Source organism: Bufo gargarizans, chromosome 4, assembly GCF_014858855.1.
Source record: "Bufo gargarizans isolate SCDJY-AF-19 chromosome 4, ASM1485885v1, whole genome shotgun sequence".
Classification (NCBI taxonomy): domain Eukaryota; kingdom Metazoa; phylum Chordata; class Amphibia; order Anura; family Bufonidae; genus Bufo; species Bufo gargarizans.
In genome coordinates, this window is record NC_058083.1 from 482,022,064 (window position 1) to 482,039,837 (window position 17,774).

The following is a 17,774-nucleotide window of genomic DNA, read 5'->3' on the forward strand; positions in this document are numbered from 1 at the left end:
GGATGATAAGGGGAATCTCTACTTTGTGTTTCCTTGTGTCATGCTCCGCCCCCTCAGGCCCTGGACTTGGTATAACACCACTTTTGTTTGGGGTGTTCCTTAAACTATTGCCAAACATAAAAAAAGCCATGACACTGGAGGAAAGTTAGATTATTTTCCTGTAACTATGGCACATTTCTCATGTATGTGCACACTACAAAATAAAAGTAACTAAAGCAATCCAAACTATCCGCAAAGAAAGTTCTAAGCAATTAAGGGATTGGAAAAGACAATGCTCTGTCTCCTTATATTGCCAATTAGATGGCCAAAAGCTGCTTTCCTTATCCAGAGATCTAGTGATCATATCTAAACCTGCCACAATTATCAGCGTGGCAGAGCCGTCCTTTCAATCAATGTTTTCCAATTAACATCAAAGGACCAAGGTTGCATTCTGTTAAGTTCTGTTGTCGTGAGGATCCCTGTTCTCCCCTCCCTCTTCAAATCTGTAAAATGAAGTTACAGGTTTAATTGCGAGAAGATGAAGAAGAAAAAAAAACAAAAAACAGCTTTCTCTCCATCGAAGGAACAATTTATCCAGGTCTTTGAAACCTTTGTGCTGCTCAGTGAAAAGCAAAGCAATATATGACATACTTACAGCTAAGAAGAAAAATAAATACCGTTACTACGAAAGCACCGCCAAGTGGAATTGGACGTTTCAGATTGTTGCTAAATCTTAAATTAATTACGGAGTTAATACACGGACCGCCACCAGACCTGCAGCACGTTAACCCATTCTTTGCTCCACACTTTGATTACTCAGGCATAGCTTACATGCACATTATACTGTGTGTGTGGAAAAGAAAGGGCCACTACACACGCATTCTTCGGGGGATTTGTGGTTTTACCCTTTTTTTTTTTTTTCTTTCTTTTTTTAGCTTATGGATTTGCTGGTGAACCCTGGGCCCAGGTCAAAGCAACTCAGGTGATTAAAGGACAGTTTCGTCTAAAAATACAGAAAATGAAAACTCACAAGAAAAGAGAAAAAACGTTACATAATATTAACAGAATTCTCATTCATTAATGTTTCACTATCGGCCGCTTCGCATCTCATGCCTTATAGAAAATCATTGCGGTCAAACTGCTATAATCCGGGATCAAAGTGATGGGATTATCCAATTTTCTGGATTACTGGATGCCGTATTAAAGGAGTTTCTTTAGAGATGGATCTAACTACTCAGTCGTAAAATGCAGCAAGTTTGGAAAGGTGACAGTAAGGGACAAAAAGAGAAAAAGTAACAAAAAAGACATATTGACAATTATTAGAACTAGCAACGACAGTGATACAACACATTAGGAAAATCCCTTCAATTCCTTTGTCAGTTGTTTTAGATTTATTACATTTTTTAAATAATGATTGCTCATGACCTACGATGACTGACTGTACTGATCACCTACCTGTTACTACAACCCTCAGCACGACACAGGCTGTCAGAGCATGCTGGAAGTTGTAGTTCTGAAGAACTGGAGAGTGAGCAAAGTTTATTACGGAAGGATCAATAGGATTGGACAAGTAAAAACAAAAACTGTCGAGTCCATGTTGTTCACCAATGAAAGCCCAAACTACATGAAATGATTACTATCACTGAGGGGTTCAAGAGGAGCCCGCTCCTATAGACATCCACGCTGAAAAACACTGCCGGTCTCGTCAGCCTGTCAGGGGGGCTGGGGACGCTTTGGTCAGTGTGACCACTGCCCTTTTACATACAGCATCAGCTCACACCCTACAGGACGGCAAAGGGAACAGCAACGCGGCTGCTCAGAGGTCTATCGGCTTCGGAAATGCCATTATGAAAACTAAATCAGCGTGAATTCCCTGGGGATGATGATCTTACAAGGTCATCTAAGAGGTTATCGGTGGGGCACCAAGAGAAAGCTAACAAAGCAGGCTCGATCGCACCTGGCCTGTCACCATGTATTTCCTTCAACACAACTCAGAAGATTGTTCTGGGCAGAGAAGTGACAGGAAAAAGTTACTGGGATCTTTATCATTAGAAAGAGGTGAGGGCGAGAACTGAGAATGTAACGTATAGAGTCAGTGTAATACTACCAATATCTATCTCATCTATCCTTCTAATCTATCCATCAATCCATCCATCTATCCACAATCTACAATCTATCCACAATCTACAATCTATAATCTATCCATCAATCTATAATCTATCCATCAATCTACAATCTATCCACCAATCTACAATCTAGCCACAATCTACAATCTAGCCACAATCTACAATCTAGCCACAATCTACAATCTAGCCACAATCTACAATCTAGCCACAATCTACAATCTAGCCACAATCTACAATCTATCCACAATCTACAATCTATCCACAATCTACAATCTAGCCACAATCTACAATCTAGCCACAATCTACAATCTAGCCACAATCTACAATCTAGCCACAATCTAAAATCTAGCCACAATCTAAAATCTAGCCACAATCTAAAATCTAGCCACAATCTACAATTTGTCCACAATCTACAATTTGTCCACAATCTACAATCTGTCCACAATCTACCCACAATCTACCCACAATCTACAATCTACCACAATCTATCCACAATCTATCCACAATCTATCCACAATCTATCCACAATCTACCCACAATCTATCCATCCATCAGACTTCAGCTATAACTTACACCAGTTTCTGGCGCAAGTCATAGCAAATCTGGCAGTGTGTGAAGCCCTGCCCCCTCATGCTAAGCCCCACCCCTTTCTCAACACTTTTCTAAAGAACCTCAAAAAGTTGCAAATACGGTGTGCATCATAATTTGCTAATTTTTTTATTCCAAAATAGTGGCATAAAAACTTTAGTAAATGCCCCTAAGTGAGTACTTTTTGGCTGCTATTCTTATTTACTACTATATGGACAAACATTACATGGATGTACATCCTGCACTGTGGCCCCTTCTCGGTTGTTCCAGACACAGCGGCACATCTGTATCGGCACCTATGCTTGGCACTACAGCTCAGACTCACTCACGTGGTCACCATCTACAGGAAGACTTACATCACTTAGCTGCTTGGCTCGTGTCGTGGCCGCAGTGTTCTGTCGCTGCTTGTTTCCCGCTTTCAGCGCCGCGTCCCTTCTGGCCTGCTCCAGCAATAGCCGGGCCCGCTCTTTTAGTTCCTCTTGACGGGAAAGCATTCGTTGCTATAAGACACAAACGGTAACACGAAGATCAGAAGAGAACAATTATATATGTACTGGACAGCACAATGACCTATTCTTTTCTATGGCGCCACGCACAAGTTCATGTTTTCTCCTGATTCTTTTTTCCATTCCCCAAACGAAAGAGCAGGTCTTATTTTGGTTCATTTTGCAGACGAATAGCCCTTTTTATTGTGGGGAAAGAGTTAGAATGAACGCAGAAGGGATTCGTATTTTGTGGATCCGTCAAAGACTGAAATGCAGACATGGTTGTGTGTATGGCGTCTTAACCGGGATACACACAGAAGAACTTAAAAAAACTTATAGGGAATTTTTTTTAAGTCTTTTTTGAAATGGTCTACCAGGAAAAATCCTCCCGAAAGTCATCTTCTAAGAAACCATAGGGACAAATCAGAAGACACTGCTGGTGCACCTGTAAACTTGGACCTCAGCTGATTTCCAAAACTAGAGAGAACCCAAACACCTTCAGCGCTGCTCCCATCAGTAGTAAGTGCGGACATACACCTGTTCTTAGAACAGGCAAAGCTCTTTGGGCACTCAATAGATTTCTGCACATATGTCCATTTTACAGATGCATGTGGTTCACCTCTGTGCAATGAGGATCCTACGGGGATTCCATCAAGGTTTCCTTCACTTTTGACCCCATTAGGAGCCCATGAGGTCTGTCAATGCAGCTTGGATCCATCATACGATGTATCCGACCCATTGCAGAATAGGAAAGAAACGGAGAGATTGGAAAGGCGATGTAATTAGCAGCATAGAAAATACAGTACATCCCTTTTCAATTCTTCCTCCTACCTATTCTGCATTGTAATTTACTAATGGTCTTTTGGGTGGATGACAAGGTGGCAGAGGACTACGTTAAATTGACTCTGCAGCGTATCCTTTACCAGGCAAGGAAAATAATAGCAAAAACACTGGCAGAATCAGGAGGCCCTGACACTATCAGAAGTCATGGTTAGGGCAAAATGTCTGGGCCACTGAACAGCAACCAGATTGCACTGGGTGACTACTAGATATCTGCACAGGACCATGTATTCTACTGTTGACTCTGAACATCCTTCAGGCTGCTTCCTGTAGACCAAGGTGCACAACCTGTGGCCCAGGTGACATGTGCCCCGCTATATGATACTGCATAGCCCCCAACCATCTGATCACTGACAATCTTGGCCATCTCTGAAGTCCCCGTACATAGGCAGAATGAAGGTCTCCTGAAACCAGTGTGACACTCCAGAAAGGTGCAGATAATCTGGCCATGCATGTTTGCGGCTATCTTCATTATAGTGTATGGGAGTAGTGAAACGCTCAGCTGTTTCAAGAGCTCAAACTACAATAACCTATAGTCACATACATGCATGGTCACCTCGCCAGCTGATCTAAAGTGCCACACAGGGTTCAGGAGACCCGTAATCTGCCAATTTATGAGAACAGAAGAAGCCATGTGCATGTATACTCATCCTTCTTAAAGTGGTGCATGGCTGAAAGCTCCAGACAGGTAGGTGTCCTGAAAGTGGAAGCATCACATATACTTTCGATAAGCCATAATGCTTACTGTGGCCCTTGTGATTGGTTTAATCTGACAATGTGGTCCTCAGAGCAGAAAAGGTTGTGCATCTCTGCTGTCGGCTGGAATTTGCACATTGCCTGTGACATGAAGGCTGCTGCACATAGTGTATCCTTTCTCGCATGTTCCTTGTGCATCCAAAATTTGGAATGATCTATAGAACTATAGCTTGTGATCTAGATGTGATCTAGCCATGGGAAGGCGCCATAGGACATGTGATTTACAGACCTCCTGGCTGCATACAGAAAGTTCTACAGTCAGGACCACAAAGAGAAACGGACTATTCTTCTGTGAAAACATACCTGCCTACTCTCCAGGACTTTTTGGAGTCTCTCCCATCAGAGAAAGATAGCAGATATGCCATCAATGTCTTTGGTGGGAAAACCTATGAACATTCTTTAAAATAGATTTTTAACCCTTTAAAACCTTTAGGAAGTGTAAGGAGAACGTTTCTTACAGAGGAGATGTGCATGTGTTGGATAACCATTACATCAAACATTCAGTGTGACAAATACACAGTAAAGGTCCATTCACACGTCCGCAAAATGGGTCCGCATCCGTTCACTCCACACTTTCATTCCGCAAAAAAATAGAACATGTCCTATTCTTGTCCACAATTGCGGACAAGAAAAGGCATTTTCTATGAGTGTGCCAGCGATGTACGGTCCGAAAAATGCAAAACGCACATTGCCGGTGTCCGTGTTTTGCGGATCCGCAAAACACATATGGACGTGTGAATGGGCCCTAATAGAGGTCATGCTGAATTTTTCGCAGTACTGTATTACACCAGGGATATAGAGAGGTAGATGTGCCAGGGGCCAGGATGTATTCTGAGTCACCACATAATGTTGTATACCATAGGAATGTGATGAGTCGTGCAACAAATGTGAGTCAGTCAAGTGTGGGATGATTAATACTTTAGATCCAGACCACCAAAGGCAACCTTGGCTATATTAGAGGTACAGAGCCATCTAGTAGAGAAATAGGCGACTGCACACATAGGATATGTAGATAAATTATTACTATTAGGCCCCCTGCACACGATCAGGATTGCGTGCGGATTTTACGTGCGGAAAATCCGCACCGTAGGTCATGTACATTGTATTCTATGAGAATTTGAAATTCTCAATGCACACAATGCGGATTTTTTTCCGCGCGGATTTTGACCTGCGGTGCGGATTTTAAAATCCGCGACATGTCAATTAATTTATTTTTTCCTGACCGGATTTTCTTTATTCACTTAGTGAAATCCGCATGCGGAAAATCCGCACCAAATCCGCACCAATTAATGCGGATTGACCGCACGGATTTGCCTGTGAACACCTGCGGATTTCAGTGCGGATTCTCCGCACATGAATCCGGAACGTGTGCATGTACCCTAAGACTGCAAAGTTCAACATAATGGCTTCTTGTCTAAAGGTGCCGGAGGGGTTGTTTAGACTGTACTCTATACAGTAGTGTTGAACTATAGCAATAAAAAAAAAGCTAATAAATCACAAAATCATTATAAGGTTTGTTTCTATAAATGTAAATGCACTGGAGACACTACACATTCAAGTCCAAATTGTGTTAATCCTTTAGAGAAAGCAAAGAAAAAGGAATATTAGGTAGTTCAAAAAATAGCAGGGCCAGCATTATTCTAAAAATCAATACATTTATGGGGTCATTTTTCTTTTTTTCTTTTTTAAGACCGGCGGTTTAGGGTACTTTCACACTTGCGGAAGAGGATTCCGGCAGGCAGTTCCGTCACCGGCAATCCGGACGCAAAACGGATGGAAAATGCATTGAAATACTGGATCCATCTCTCCGGTGTCATCCGGAAAAACTGATCTGGTATTTTAATTTTTTTTACAGATTTAAAAGGTGAAAGTAATGCTGGAACCTGGCATTTTGGCTGGAGAGAAAAATACAGCATGCTGCGGTATTTTCTCTGGCCAAAAAACGTAAGAGGGACTGAACTGATGCATCCTGATTCTCCATTCAGAATGCATTAGGACAGGCATGGCCAACCTGAGGCTCTCCAGCTGTTGTAAAACTACAACTCCCACCATGCCCTGCTGTAGACTGATAGCTGTAGGTAGCCTGGGCATGCTGGGAGTTGTAGTTTTGCAACAGCTGGAGAGCCTCAGGTTGGCCAGCCCTGCATTAGGATAAGGGTCCATTCACACGTCAGTATTTTTCTATATCAGTTTTTTGCGGATCTGCTGTTCCTGAAAATGTTTCCGTATGTCATCCGTTTTTTTGCGGATCCATTGACTTTGTATTGTACCAGGATCCGATTTTGCGGATACTAATAGGACAAGTTTTATATTTTTTCGGACATGCGGAACGGAACAACATTTTTTTCAGGACCCATTGAAAATGAATGGGTACGCAACTGGTCCAGATCTGTTCCGCAAAAAACGGAACAGATCCGGAAAGAAACAACGGACGTGTGAATGGACCCTAAAACTGATCATTTTTTTCCCCTGGTATTGAGCCCCTGTGACGGAACTCAATACCGGAAAAGAAAAACGGTAGTGTGAAAGTACCCTTAGATGCCGTTCTTAAAAACCCTGCTCTGGCGCTTGATGCGGCGGCATACAACCGCCTTAATTCTACACCAGCTCCCTTACTGGCATAGAGTTAGATAACTTGCTAAAACTGGGGTAGAAAGTGATAAATGAGATGGGCTGCCCTCTTCCCCGCCAACCTTCTTTTTTTTTATTTTTAGAACTGATATACGTGGCATGGAAGGGTGAAGAAGTTGCAGATTTTGAGCCAAAATATATATGACCCCCTTAATGTATAAACAGATTTTTTTTTTTGAGATTTCACTTTCCTTTGAATTACTGAACTAATATTTAGTGGCATAACCGCTGTGTCTGAGAACTGCTTGATATCTGTGTTGCATGGAGTCCACCAACTTCTAGCAACTCTAAGCAGATATTCCAGTTCAGGACAATTGGACTGGTTTCCACAGTTCTTCTGCATTTCTGGGTTTTGCTTCATAAGTCGCATTTTTTATGGTCACCCCAAAAGTTCTCTATGGGATTGAGGTCAGGGGATCGGGCTGACCTCATGTTTGTCTATAACCAAGATGTTGGTTACTTACGTATTTTGGGTCATGTTGAAACACTCATTTAAAGGGCATTTCTTCTTCGACATAGGGCAACATGATCAACCATATCAACCTGTGTCTCACCGCAAGTAGTGGTAATCCCAAACACAGGTTGATATGGGACACTTCCCAAAACGCAGCATGGATATGACGCACTGACTATCCATTCATAGAATACGGCGGCAAATTACCTTCAATTCTATTAACCCTGAATATTCTGGCAAATGAGAATGAAACATGGCATGTAGGGTAAAATTTAGTATTAGGCCCATATAGAGGGAAAGGTTCCGTATGGGGTCGCCCCTGTCGGGGTGGGTGCTCTGTGTCTGTTAGGCAGGTGTGATCAGCCCCTAGCCCTCCTTCAGGTAGGGAACTATTACTAGGGCACAATAGGAGAACAATCCATGCTGCCAGACACAAGCACAACGGTCATCAGTGTCCTCCTGCCACTTCCCACAAGGACCTATCACCACTAGATGTGGATCTCCCCACAAGACATGGTAACATCCACCCATTTATTTCACTTATTATGCGAGATATAACTAGTGGAGCTACTGTTTAAGTGTATTTGTTGTCTCACACAAACGTGGTGTTATTTATACCTATTTTAATAGATTTAGTAAAAGCTATGTTTTAAGATACCCAGTTCACATAAATTTACTGCCAATAATTTGGGTTGTGACTCTGTACTGCCATATATTGAATACCGTGTGGCGGTATAATCAATATTTTGACATGCACAATAACCAACATATGCAACATTCGTCACCCTGCTCTCTTAAATAAGGGTCAAAACTGGCACCTGTTAATCCACAGAATGAATGACTTCCCCAATTTAACTCCTCACTGCTATTATTTTAGTAATATCACTTCTACCAAAAACAGTGATTTATCAGGTTAATGATGTTGGACTGCTATTTTTTGAACACACCTGCCGACTGCAGTAGTAGGATCTCTTCTAGTGTAGGGGAATAGAAGGAAAAGGTTCCCGAGGTATTGGGGTCATCTTGAAGTGTAGTAGTTGGTGCAACTGCAGTCCTGTCTTGGGTACCCCCCACACCCCATCCTTGTTATAACAAACACATTACTGCCCATGGGACGCTAGCTATCAACATATCCTGCAAGGTCAATTCCAGGCCAATACGCCGATACTGTATCTAACATCGTGTATTTTCCTAATTTGCTGTGTGTATGGGGGCAGCCTGAAAGGCTTCAGAGGACGCTAGTTTTCAATCAATCTTTTTCGCGATCCATTTTTAAAAACAATTGCCAGGCTATGAGATGTTTGATATTTTGCCAAATTGGATCATGATGACATTGACAAAGAATTTATGGGAATTCTTTTAACCTTCCTTAAAGCTGTAAAGTAAAAGGTGCTGATTACATCGATTGACTAATGCTTCCAGCAATAGAATAGGTGCACGAACGGCGGCCTGTTGCATAACTGCACACGGTCACACAAGAGCACAGTGTGATACTTTTCAGAGCAGAGCACCATGGCGTTGCAGGAGGGTTCCTGTAAAATGGTGACATTACTACGACCTGAGCACAAGTCAACTTGTGGTCATTATAAAAAAAATGCTGAATTTTTTGTAATGACCACAAGGTCCTTGCAACTTCTGTCCATAATATGCAAATGGTAATGCAGCTCAGGGCCACTGAATTGCTAATAGCCGAGCCGATATACCATGCATCACCTGCAGACAGGTGTGGGAGGGTTTTTAGAAGAATGCAGCCATGTTTTTTTTCTAGGTGAGACCCATCTTTGGTTGCATGGAGTTATGTGGGGCAGGAGGAAGAGATGTCTATAAACGTAACCTTGCATACCCCTCTGGTTATTCCCTTTTCCCGCTTTTGCTAATTTTGCTATAATTCAGAGCAGGTTTGTAGGCTAGCCTGTGTTGCATCCCCTCCTCTTCGGCCCATTGCAGCTGCACCCCATTCATATGGGTCTATTACAGCTGCAACCCCCTTTCTCATGGACCCATTGCAGTTGCAACCCCCTTCCCATGGGCCAGTTGCAGCTGCACCCCCTTCTCATGGGCCCATTGCAGCTGAACCCCCTTCTCATGAGCCCTTTGCAGCTGCACCCCCCTTCTCAGGGGCCCATTGCAGCTGTAACCCCCCTTTCATGGGCCCATTGCAGCTGCATTCCCCTTCTCATTGGCCCATTGCAGCTGCATCTCCCTTCTCATGGCCCCACTGCAACTGCATTCCCCTTCTCATGAGCCCATTGCAGCTGCACCCCCCTTCTCATGAGCCCATTGCAGCTGCACACCCCTTCTCATGGGCCCATTGCCGCTGCACCCCCCTTCTCATGGGCCCATTGCCGCTGCACCCTCCCTTCTCATGGGGCCATTGCAGCTGCAACCCCCCTTCTCATGAGCCCATTGCAGCTGCACCCCCCTTCTCATGGGCCCACTGCAGCTGCAACCCCCCTTCTCATGAGCCTATTGCAGCTGCAACCCCCCTTCTCATGGGGCCTATTGCAGCTGCAACCCCCCTTCTCATGAGGCCATTGCAGCTGCAACCCCCTTCTCATGAGCCCATTGCAGCTGCAACCCCCCTTCTCATGGGCCATTGCAGCTGCAACCCCCCTTCTCATGAGCCCATTGCAGCTGCAACCCCCCTTCTCATGAGCCCATTGCAGCTGCAACCCCCCTACTCATGAGCCCATTGCAGCTGCAACCCCCCTTCTCATGAGCCCATTGCAGCTGCAACCCCCCTTCTCATGAGCCCATTGCAGCTGCAACCCCCCCTTCTCATGAGCCCATTGCAGCTGCAACCCCCCTTCTCAGGGGCCCATTGCAGCTGCACCCCCTTCTCAGGGGCCCATCGCAGCTGCACCTCCTTCTCAGGGGCCCATCGCAGCTGCACCCCCTTCTCAGGGGCCCATCGCAGCTATAACCCCCCTTCTCATGGGGCCATTGCAGCTGCAACCCCCCTTCTCATGAGCCCATTGCAGCTGCAACCCCCCTTCTCATGAGCCCATTGCAGCTGCAACCCCCCTTCTCATGAGCCCATTGCAGCTGCACCCCCCTTCTCATGGGCCCATTGCAGCTGCACCCCCTTCTCATGGGCCCATCGCAGCTGCACCCCCTTCTCATGGGCCCATCGCAGCTGCACCCCCTTCTCATGGGCCCATCGCAGCTGCACCCCCTTCTCATGGGCCCATCGCAGCTATAACCCCCCTTTCATGGGCCCAATGCAGCTGCAACTCCCCTTCTCATGGACCTGTTGCAGATGCATATCCCTTCTCATGGACCCACTGCAACTGCATTCCCCTTCTCAAGGGCCTGTTTCAGCTGCACCTCACTTCTCATGGGCCCTGTTGCAGCTGCACCCTCCATTTCATAGGTACATTGCAGCTGCACCCACCCTTCCCATGGGACCATTGCAGGTCTAGCCTGTATCCTGCCCCTTGTCCTAATGTGATGCCTTAAAAACTATCAAATAAACTAGGGCTTACAGGTTCAGCAAATTATTATCTTAATGGGCTAATTACCGCCACGTAATTTGGAAGAAAATCAGCGAGTCCTGCTCCCTGCTACCGTGCTGCTATTAATCTGTGACTAGACATAATGACTTGGAGAGATTTACAATCCATTAATCTATGTGAAGTGATTTACAACCTGAAAGGAACCAAAAGTGACACGCGTGCAGTAAAGCACATAAAGACGCTCCCAGCCCTCTAATTTGTAATCTGTATAAACAAAATGTGTCTTTGTTAATGTGCACAATGCAAGGTTATGTGATGAAATTTAGGAAGTGCTCCTACTTGCTGACTCTCGGGTGGCAGACGTTCCTCCCTTGCTGTCTGCACTCTGAAGATTCCTTAACAAACCACAAAAATAATATACAAGACTGATAATACAAGACTGAAAACACGTGGATATTACAGTTTATACAACACTGCCATCAACCTGTAGCCAGAGATTCCAGGTATATATCAGAATACACCGCTTCTGCTGCGGAACATCTTTTTTAAAGGAGTTTCCCAGTTACAATACTTATTCCTCATCAACAAGACAGGAGATAAGCATCTGATCACTGTGGAACGGACGATCATGAGAACATAGGTCCCAGAGAATGAAGCGCTGGTGTTCCATTCATATTTTGGAACCGCTGAGTTCAGCACTCACGCTATCTCCAGAAGACACATGGACGTAAAAGGAGCGGAGGTTATACACACCAGTAATGGGCACTCTGGGACCTCTGTTCTTGTGACTGCTGGTGGCCACACTGATCAGACACTTACCTCCTGTCCTATTGACGGGGATAAGTGATGTTAGCGGGAAACCTCTTTAAAAGGTGGTATGGGCTATGTCAATTTCTGTTTGTGTGGCATGAAGCTCCTCTTGCTTCTCAATGTGGTGGGTCCCCCCGGATGTGGCCCCCAGCTATTGATACTACAGTGCACTAGTGGCGCCAAGTATATCATGGCATTAACAGAATGAGGTTCTAGGCAGCTTACACTTGGGTGAAAGTCATGCAGTCATGTCTTCACAAGGATTTTCCTATTAATATTCTGCGTGGCTCAAACATATTTAAACCTGGCTCAAGATGTGGAGTGCTGCTTCAGGGGTGGATGTACAGGAGTCCGTTTTTGATGGGTTTACGGCATGAACATGGTGTCCCAGAGGATATACTGCCTGTGCAACGTATGGGTGCCCCACCCACTCCACAGACGGTGAGAGGCTCCCGCATATGGACTTCCGCACTGCTGCAATGTTTACCGGTTTTGATAACTGGGTGAGCCAGGGCAGGGACAAATACATAGCCATGAGGAAACCGAGAATAGGACAGATTACAACACGAGAACGCGCAGATCCATCAATGACAGCTTCACTTAGACTCTTTAAGGAGCTTCCTGTTTTATGCAGATTAAGCTCAATCACCATACACAAGTTCAACAATTATCTAATACACTTTGGGGCAGATTTATCATAGATCGGCGGCATATGCCGGCCTACGATAACCCTAATTAGGCGCAGCATCCAGCACGCACCTATACGGATATCCACGTCAGCCCCTGGCATACATTTCAGTCTTCTTTTACGCCAGAAAACTGGTGTAAAAGATGATAAATGTGGCGCTGGCTCCGCCTCATCCCCACGCTCACCACGCCACTTTTTTTTTTTTTTTTTTAGGAAAGTGGCGAGGCTGGCGGAGAAACACCATTTGTGCAAAAAAAAAAATGCACAATTTGTGTTGAAAATATTGCAAACATGCATATTGCGACTTTTTCACACCAGTTTTCTGGCATAAATTAATGATAAATCTGCCCCTTTGTGTTTCAATTTACCATCACTTTCTAGATATTAATTTACCTTCATTTTCAAGATATTAGTTTGCTGTCAGTGAATGAGAGCACACGTATTTACATTCAGAGGCTGCAAATCTGTACATATAGGGGCCGTTCACACAGCAGATTTTGACGCCATTGCCCAGCACTGAAAGGAGCTAACCCGTGAGAGAATACCTGCGCGGTTTCAAGTGGCGTCCATGTGGACACCATGCCCCAAAGGGACATGTTTCTTCTTGGCGCTGTCATGGCTTTAAAATGCCCGCGTGTGATCTGCAGCGCTGCCTCTCACTAAAAACAATGGAAGGCAGGCACCATGCAGCCGCCTGCAAATTCCGCCGTGTGAACTGCACCATACTGTATAGATGTGGATACGATCCTCTGAGCTAAGCAAACTATCAGAGCACTGTTGCTGATGTATTTATTGATATATTAAAGGGGTTGTCCGACCACAAAGCCAAAATCAATTAAAGTGTAACTGCCGTTTCATTTTTTATACTTTAATGGTATAGTGTACCCTACAGTATATGTGCATTTGTGTTTTAAAATGTAATCATTTTCTGTTTTACATGATAAAAACTCCCACAAATGTGTGCCACTTTACCATTGTGCGTTGCCATGTGCCGTCCGTCTTCTCTTTCTTCAAAACAAGAGACGGATCAGCTCTGGGAGGAGGAGCTCAGCCCTGGATGCGCCTTCACAGTGTTGTAGGACATGGGCTCCTGCTCCCAGCCTTCATGCATGCAAGGAGTCTGTGATGCCTACCCCTATATCTTATTTTAAAGAGATATAGCATATTAATAACATACCCTAAGTGAAAATGCATTATACACATCGCGCTGCTGGAGGGAATCAGGGCAGCGCTTGTATTCCTTCACAGCAGCGCGATGTGTAAGTGAACATTGTGCTGGTGGAGGGGAGAGCTGTGTTGGAGCTTCCCAAAGAGGAGGAACTAGGTGAGTATTTGGCTGTGTTACTAAGTATAGGGGGCACCTGGCTGCAAAAATATAGTCTGGGGCACCTGGCTGCAAAAATATAATCATGCTGTAGATAGGGTCAGTAAAGTAAAAGCATCAGTGGGAAAGCAGCACAGGTTAGGCTACTTTCACACTAGCGTTCGTCGGTCCGCTCGTGAGCTCCGTTTGAAGGGGCTCACGAGCGGACCCGAACGCAGCCGTCCAGCCCTGATGCAGTCTGAATGGAGCGGATCCGCTCAGACTGCATCAGTCTGGCGGCGTTCAGCCTCCGCTCCGCTCGCCTCCGCACGGACAGGCGGACAGCTGAACGCTGCTTGCAGCGTTCGGGTGTCCGCCTGGCCGTGCGGAGGCGTGCGGATCCGTCCAGACTTACAATGTAAGTCAATGGGGACGGATCCGTTTGAAGATGCCACAATATGGCTCAATCTTCAGGCGGATCCGTCCCCCATTGACTTTACATTGAAAGTCTGGACGGATCCGTACGAGGCTATTTTCACACTTAGCTTTTATATGCTAAAATAATGCAGACGGATCCGTTCTGAACGGAGCCTCCGTCTGCATTATTATGAACGGATCCGATCGAACGCTAGTGTGAAAGTAGCCTTACAATAGCAGACTATTAAAACAAATGCTTACTGATTTCATGTAATGCAGGGCTTGTCTCTGGTTAGCTGTATGTGAGAGGATACACACTGCTCTTGGGTAGTGGAGGAGGTTGCCTGCATTCTGATTGGTCCTGCTCATGTGCTAGTGCATGTGAGGAGAGCAAGGGCTTATGGGAAGTGAGGGAAATACAGGACGGCCTCAAGAAAGAGCAAACATCACCACAGGAAGTGCAGCAGATGCCATTTTAGGAGGAAGCTGAAATACAGGCACAGAGAAATATGGCTACTAAGGGCTGAACACAGACATCAGGAAGGTAAAATTTGCTGAAAAATGCAGCTTCATGAATATCTCCTCTTTAGCATCACATATGTTAGGAATTTCATTTTTGGTAGTGAAATGGCAGTTACACTTTAAAGAAACCCTATAATATAAAACGGTACCAAAGGCATCTAGGAGTCGCTGATCTTTCTCCTGACTATACACTGTGTATGTTTAGCTGAGCTGACCAAACATTTCAACGTGAAGTCATGGTAAATCTATGACCAAGTGTTTTTATATTTTTTTTGGAAGGGGATGTGAAAAGGCTGTGTATTAAAATTGACATTTGCATTATAAAACTAATTTCATAAAGTTGGAAAAAAGGGGAATCAAAGAATGAATGAAGGCAATTTAAAAAAGTCCACAAAACAGATAAATCAGTCCAAAAAGCACAACTCTAAAAAGAGGCCACCTTGCTAGTAGCAGGTAAGTTATACATTATTATAATTTTTTTGAGAAACTGTCAGTAAAACATTCAGCATTCCAAACAACTGGGACTCCACCTAGACAGACTCCCAAAAACCAGACCTGACACATTATGATTTATTAGGCGAGGCAGTTTGTGAATTTAATTAACCCCGCTTTATATAACCATAGCAAAACATTCTTCATTTTACACTTCTACATTAATGACGAGGAGAATGAAATTAAGCAGACACAAAAGACTGAGGTCTAGGCCTACGCATACCCATAAGACAAACACAAACCGGACAGAACATGTAAGTGAGATCGAAACTGGGAGCCATGGGGGTGACCTACCTCAGGAGTTTTTCCAGTTTGATCAGAATAGTTCGATGCCATTTTTGCAGCGTCCAGAAGGGCGCTGATCCCAGTCTGTGGAATAGATGGGACCTTAAGGGAAGTATCAACAACTTTTTCATAGGAGTCTCCAAGTAAGCCAGTAGATGAAACATTCATATCTTTTACTTGAGTGCTGCTTTCCAGCTTCTTACATTCTAGTGTGGATGGTGGGCTATGCTTTACTTGCTCCGGTAAACCATGTCCATGAGTTTCTCCAGAAACCGTGGCAGAAGAAGAGACTTCTTTACTAGTATCTGGGATAAAAGACAAATCACTAAGATCTGCAACATCTGGTTTCAGCAACTTCCTTTTAGCAGCAGTTGGCTGTGTTTGGGAGGGACTTGTGTATGTGCCATCAAACCTTGGTTCCTCAGGTTCAAACGTTCTACTGGAGCCCTGGATTTCTAGGTGGCTTCTAGTCCTAGGTGTAGGAAAGTCACTTTCATTGTTTGCTTGTTTACTTACATCTTGGGATTTGCAATCATGGTTCCTGATCACGCTGGCACTAGCTATGGAAGAGTCACTCCCAGACACAACATCCGGCATGGGGACCGCTGCTTCTTGCCTATCTGATACGGGTTCACTATTCAAATCACTAAGTTCAGCATAAAACTTCTCCTGGTCAATGGAGCTATTTGTGTCCGTTTCATAATTGCCAACTTTGTATGTGCTTTTACTACTGTTCTCTTCAATCTGAACCACATTTAATTCTTGCCCACAAAAATGTGCCCGGATTTGATACAGATAGGTCATGACAGTCAGCTTGTCTGGGATTGCTAATAAAACCATGTCAGATGGCTCCAGAAGTCGAGAAATTCCTATACTGGCAAATCCATCATACGCCTGGAAGAAAATAAAAATAAAAGAAATTTAAAAATTGCAAAGACTACGTGGTCACAGTATTATAAGGAAACTTTCTTCTCTAAAGATATATCAGTTCAGGTTTGGACGAGTACAGCTCTGTTCTGAACCCTGCAAATGACTTCAATATCAATGAATTCTCACCTTGTGTAACCATTCAGTTCTGGTTAGACCCAACTCACATAAATGCATTAAAAATCATCCATATTTTAAATACGCAGCAAGCTCCATACGTCTATGTAGGACACAGACCTGGTGATCGCTAGTAACAATTGTCTCCAATGGTCTCCAGGTCCATGCTCCGGTGAAACATGGACCAGAATAGTGTATGCCCTGAGTTTCTTCACAGGCATGGGCACAAAAACAGAGGTGTGAATAGCACCACTCAGCTCTGTGGGTCCATGGGCAGTGGTCCACGGTACACACAGACATCAAACAGATGTAAACAACTTTCACAAGAATGAGGCCTTACATTTAGTTTTAAGTAAATTAGAAAATTAGGAAACCAGGTATCTGCACACGATGGGGATTACGTGTGGTTTTTCCATGTGGATCAAGTGCAAAAAAAAACCTAAAAAAAACAACCCTAAAACGAAAAATTTTCATATAACAGGCAAAATAAGTCAATTTGGCCAACTTTTATCCCACTTATATGAGCAGCTTAAAGGGATTATTAAGTTTTAGGATGGAGAACCCTCTGGATCAATGAAGAACAGGCAAGTACTTCCTGCATCCAGCCGGTTCTCCCGGCCAGGCTTTATTTATCCGGCTGCAGCGGTGATGTCACATCAACAACATGTGACTGCTGCGGCCACTCACTGGCCTCTTCAGGTGCACCACTGAGGCCAGTCATTGGCTTCAGAAGTCATAGGTTGTCAACCTGACATCCCTGCTGCACCTGGATAACAGTGCCCAACCAGGAGAACCTAAGCAGCAGCAGCGCGGGATCTAGCAGGTAAGTACACACCGTTCTTCACTGCAGCTTGATCTGGAGGTTTGTCCGGTTTTATTCTAAAGCCAGAGAAGCTCTT

The 17,774-nt window shown here is 44.5% G+C and overlaps 1 protein-coding gene across 4 annotated transcripts in view; it reads right to left on the reverse strand.

Moving 5' to 3' along the window:
• EHBP1 (EH domain binding protein 1) overlaps positions 1-17,774 on the reverse strand; it is a 357,318-nt gene that overhangs the window by 153,563 nt on the left and 185,981 nt on the right. For all 4 annotated transcript variants that reach the window (XM_044288819.1, XM_044288821.1, XM_044288820.1 and 1 more), the window contains exons 13-14: positions 15,841-16,725; positions 3,050-3,193 (exon numbers count right to left, since the gene is read on the reverse strand). In XM_044288819.1, the coding sequence (XP_044144754.1) occupies positions 3,050-3,193; positions 15,841-16,725 (1,029 nt within the window). The remainder of the gene's footprint in view (positions 1-3,049; positions 3,194-15,840; positions 16,726-17,774) is intronic.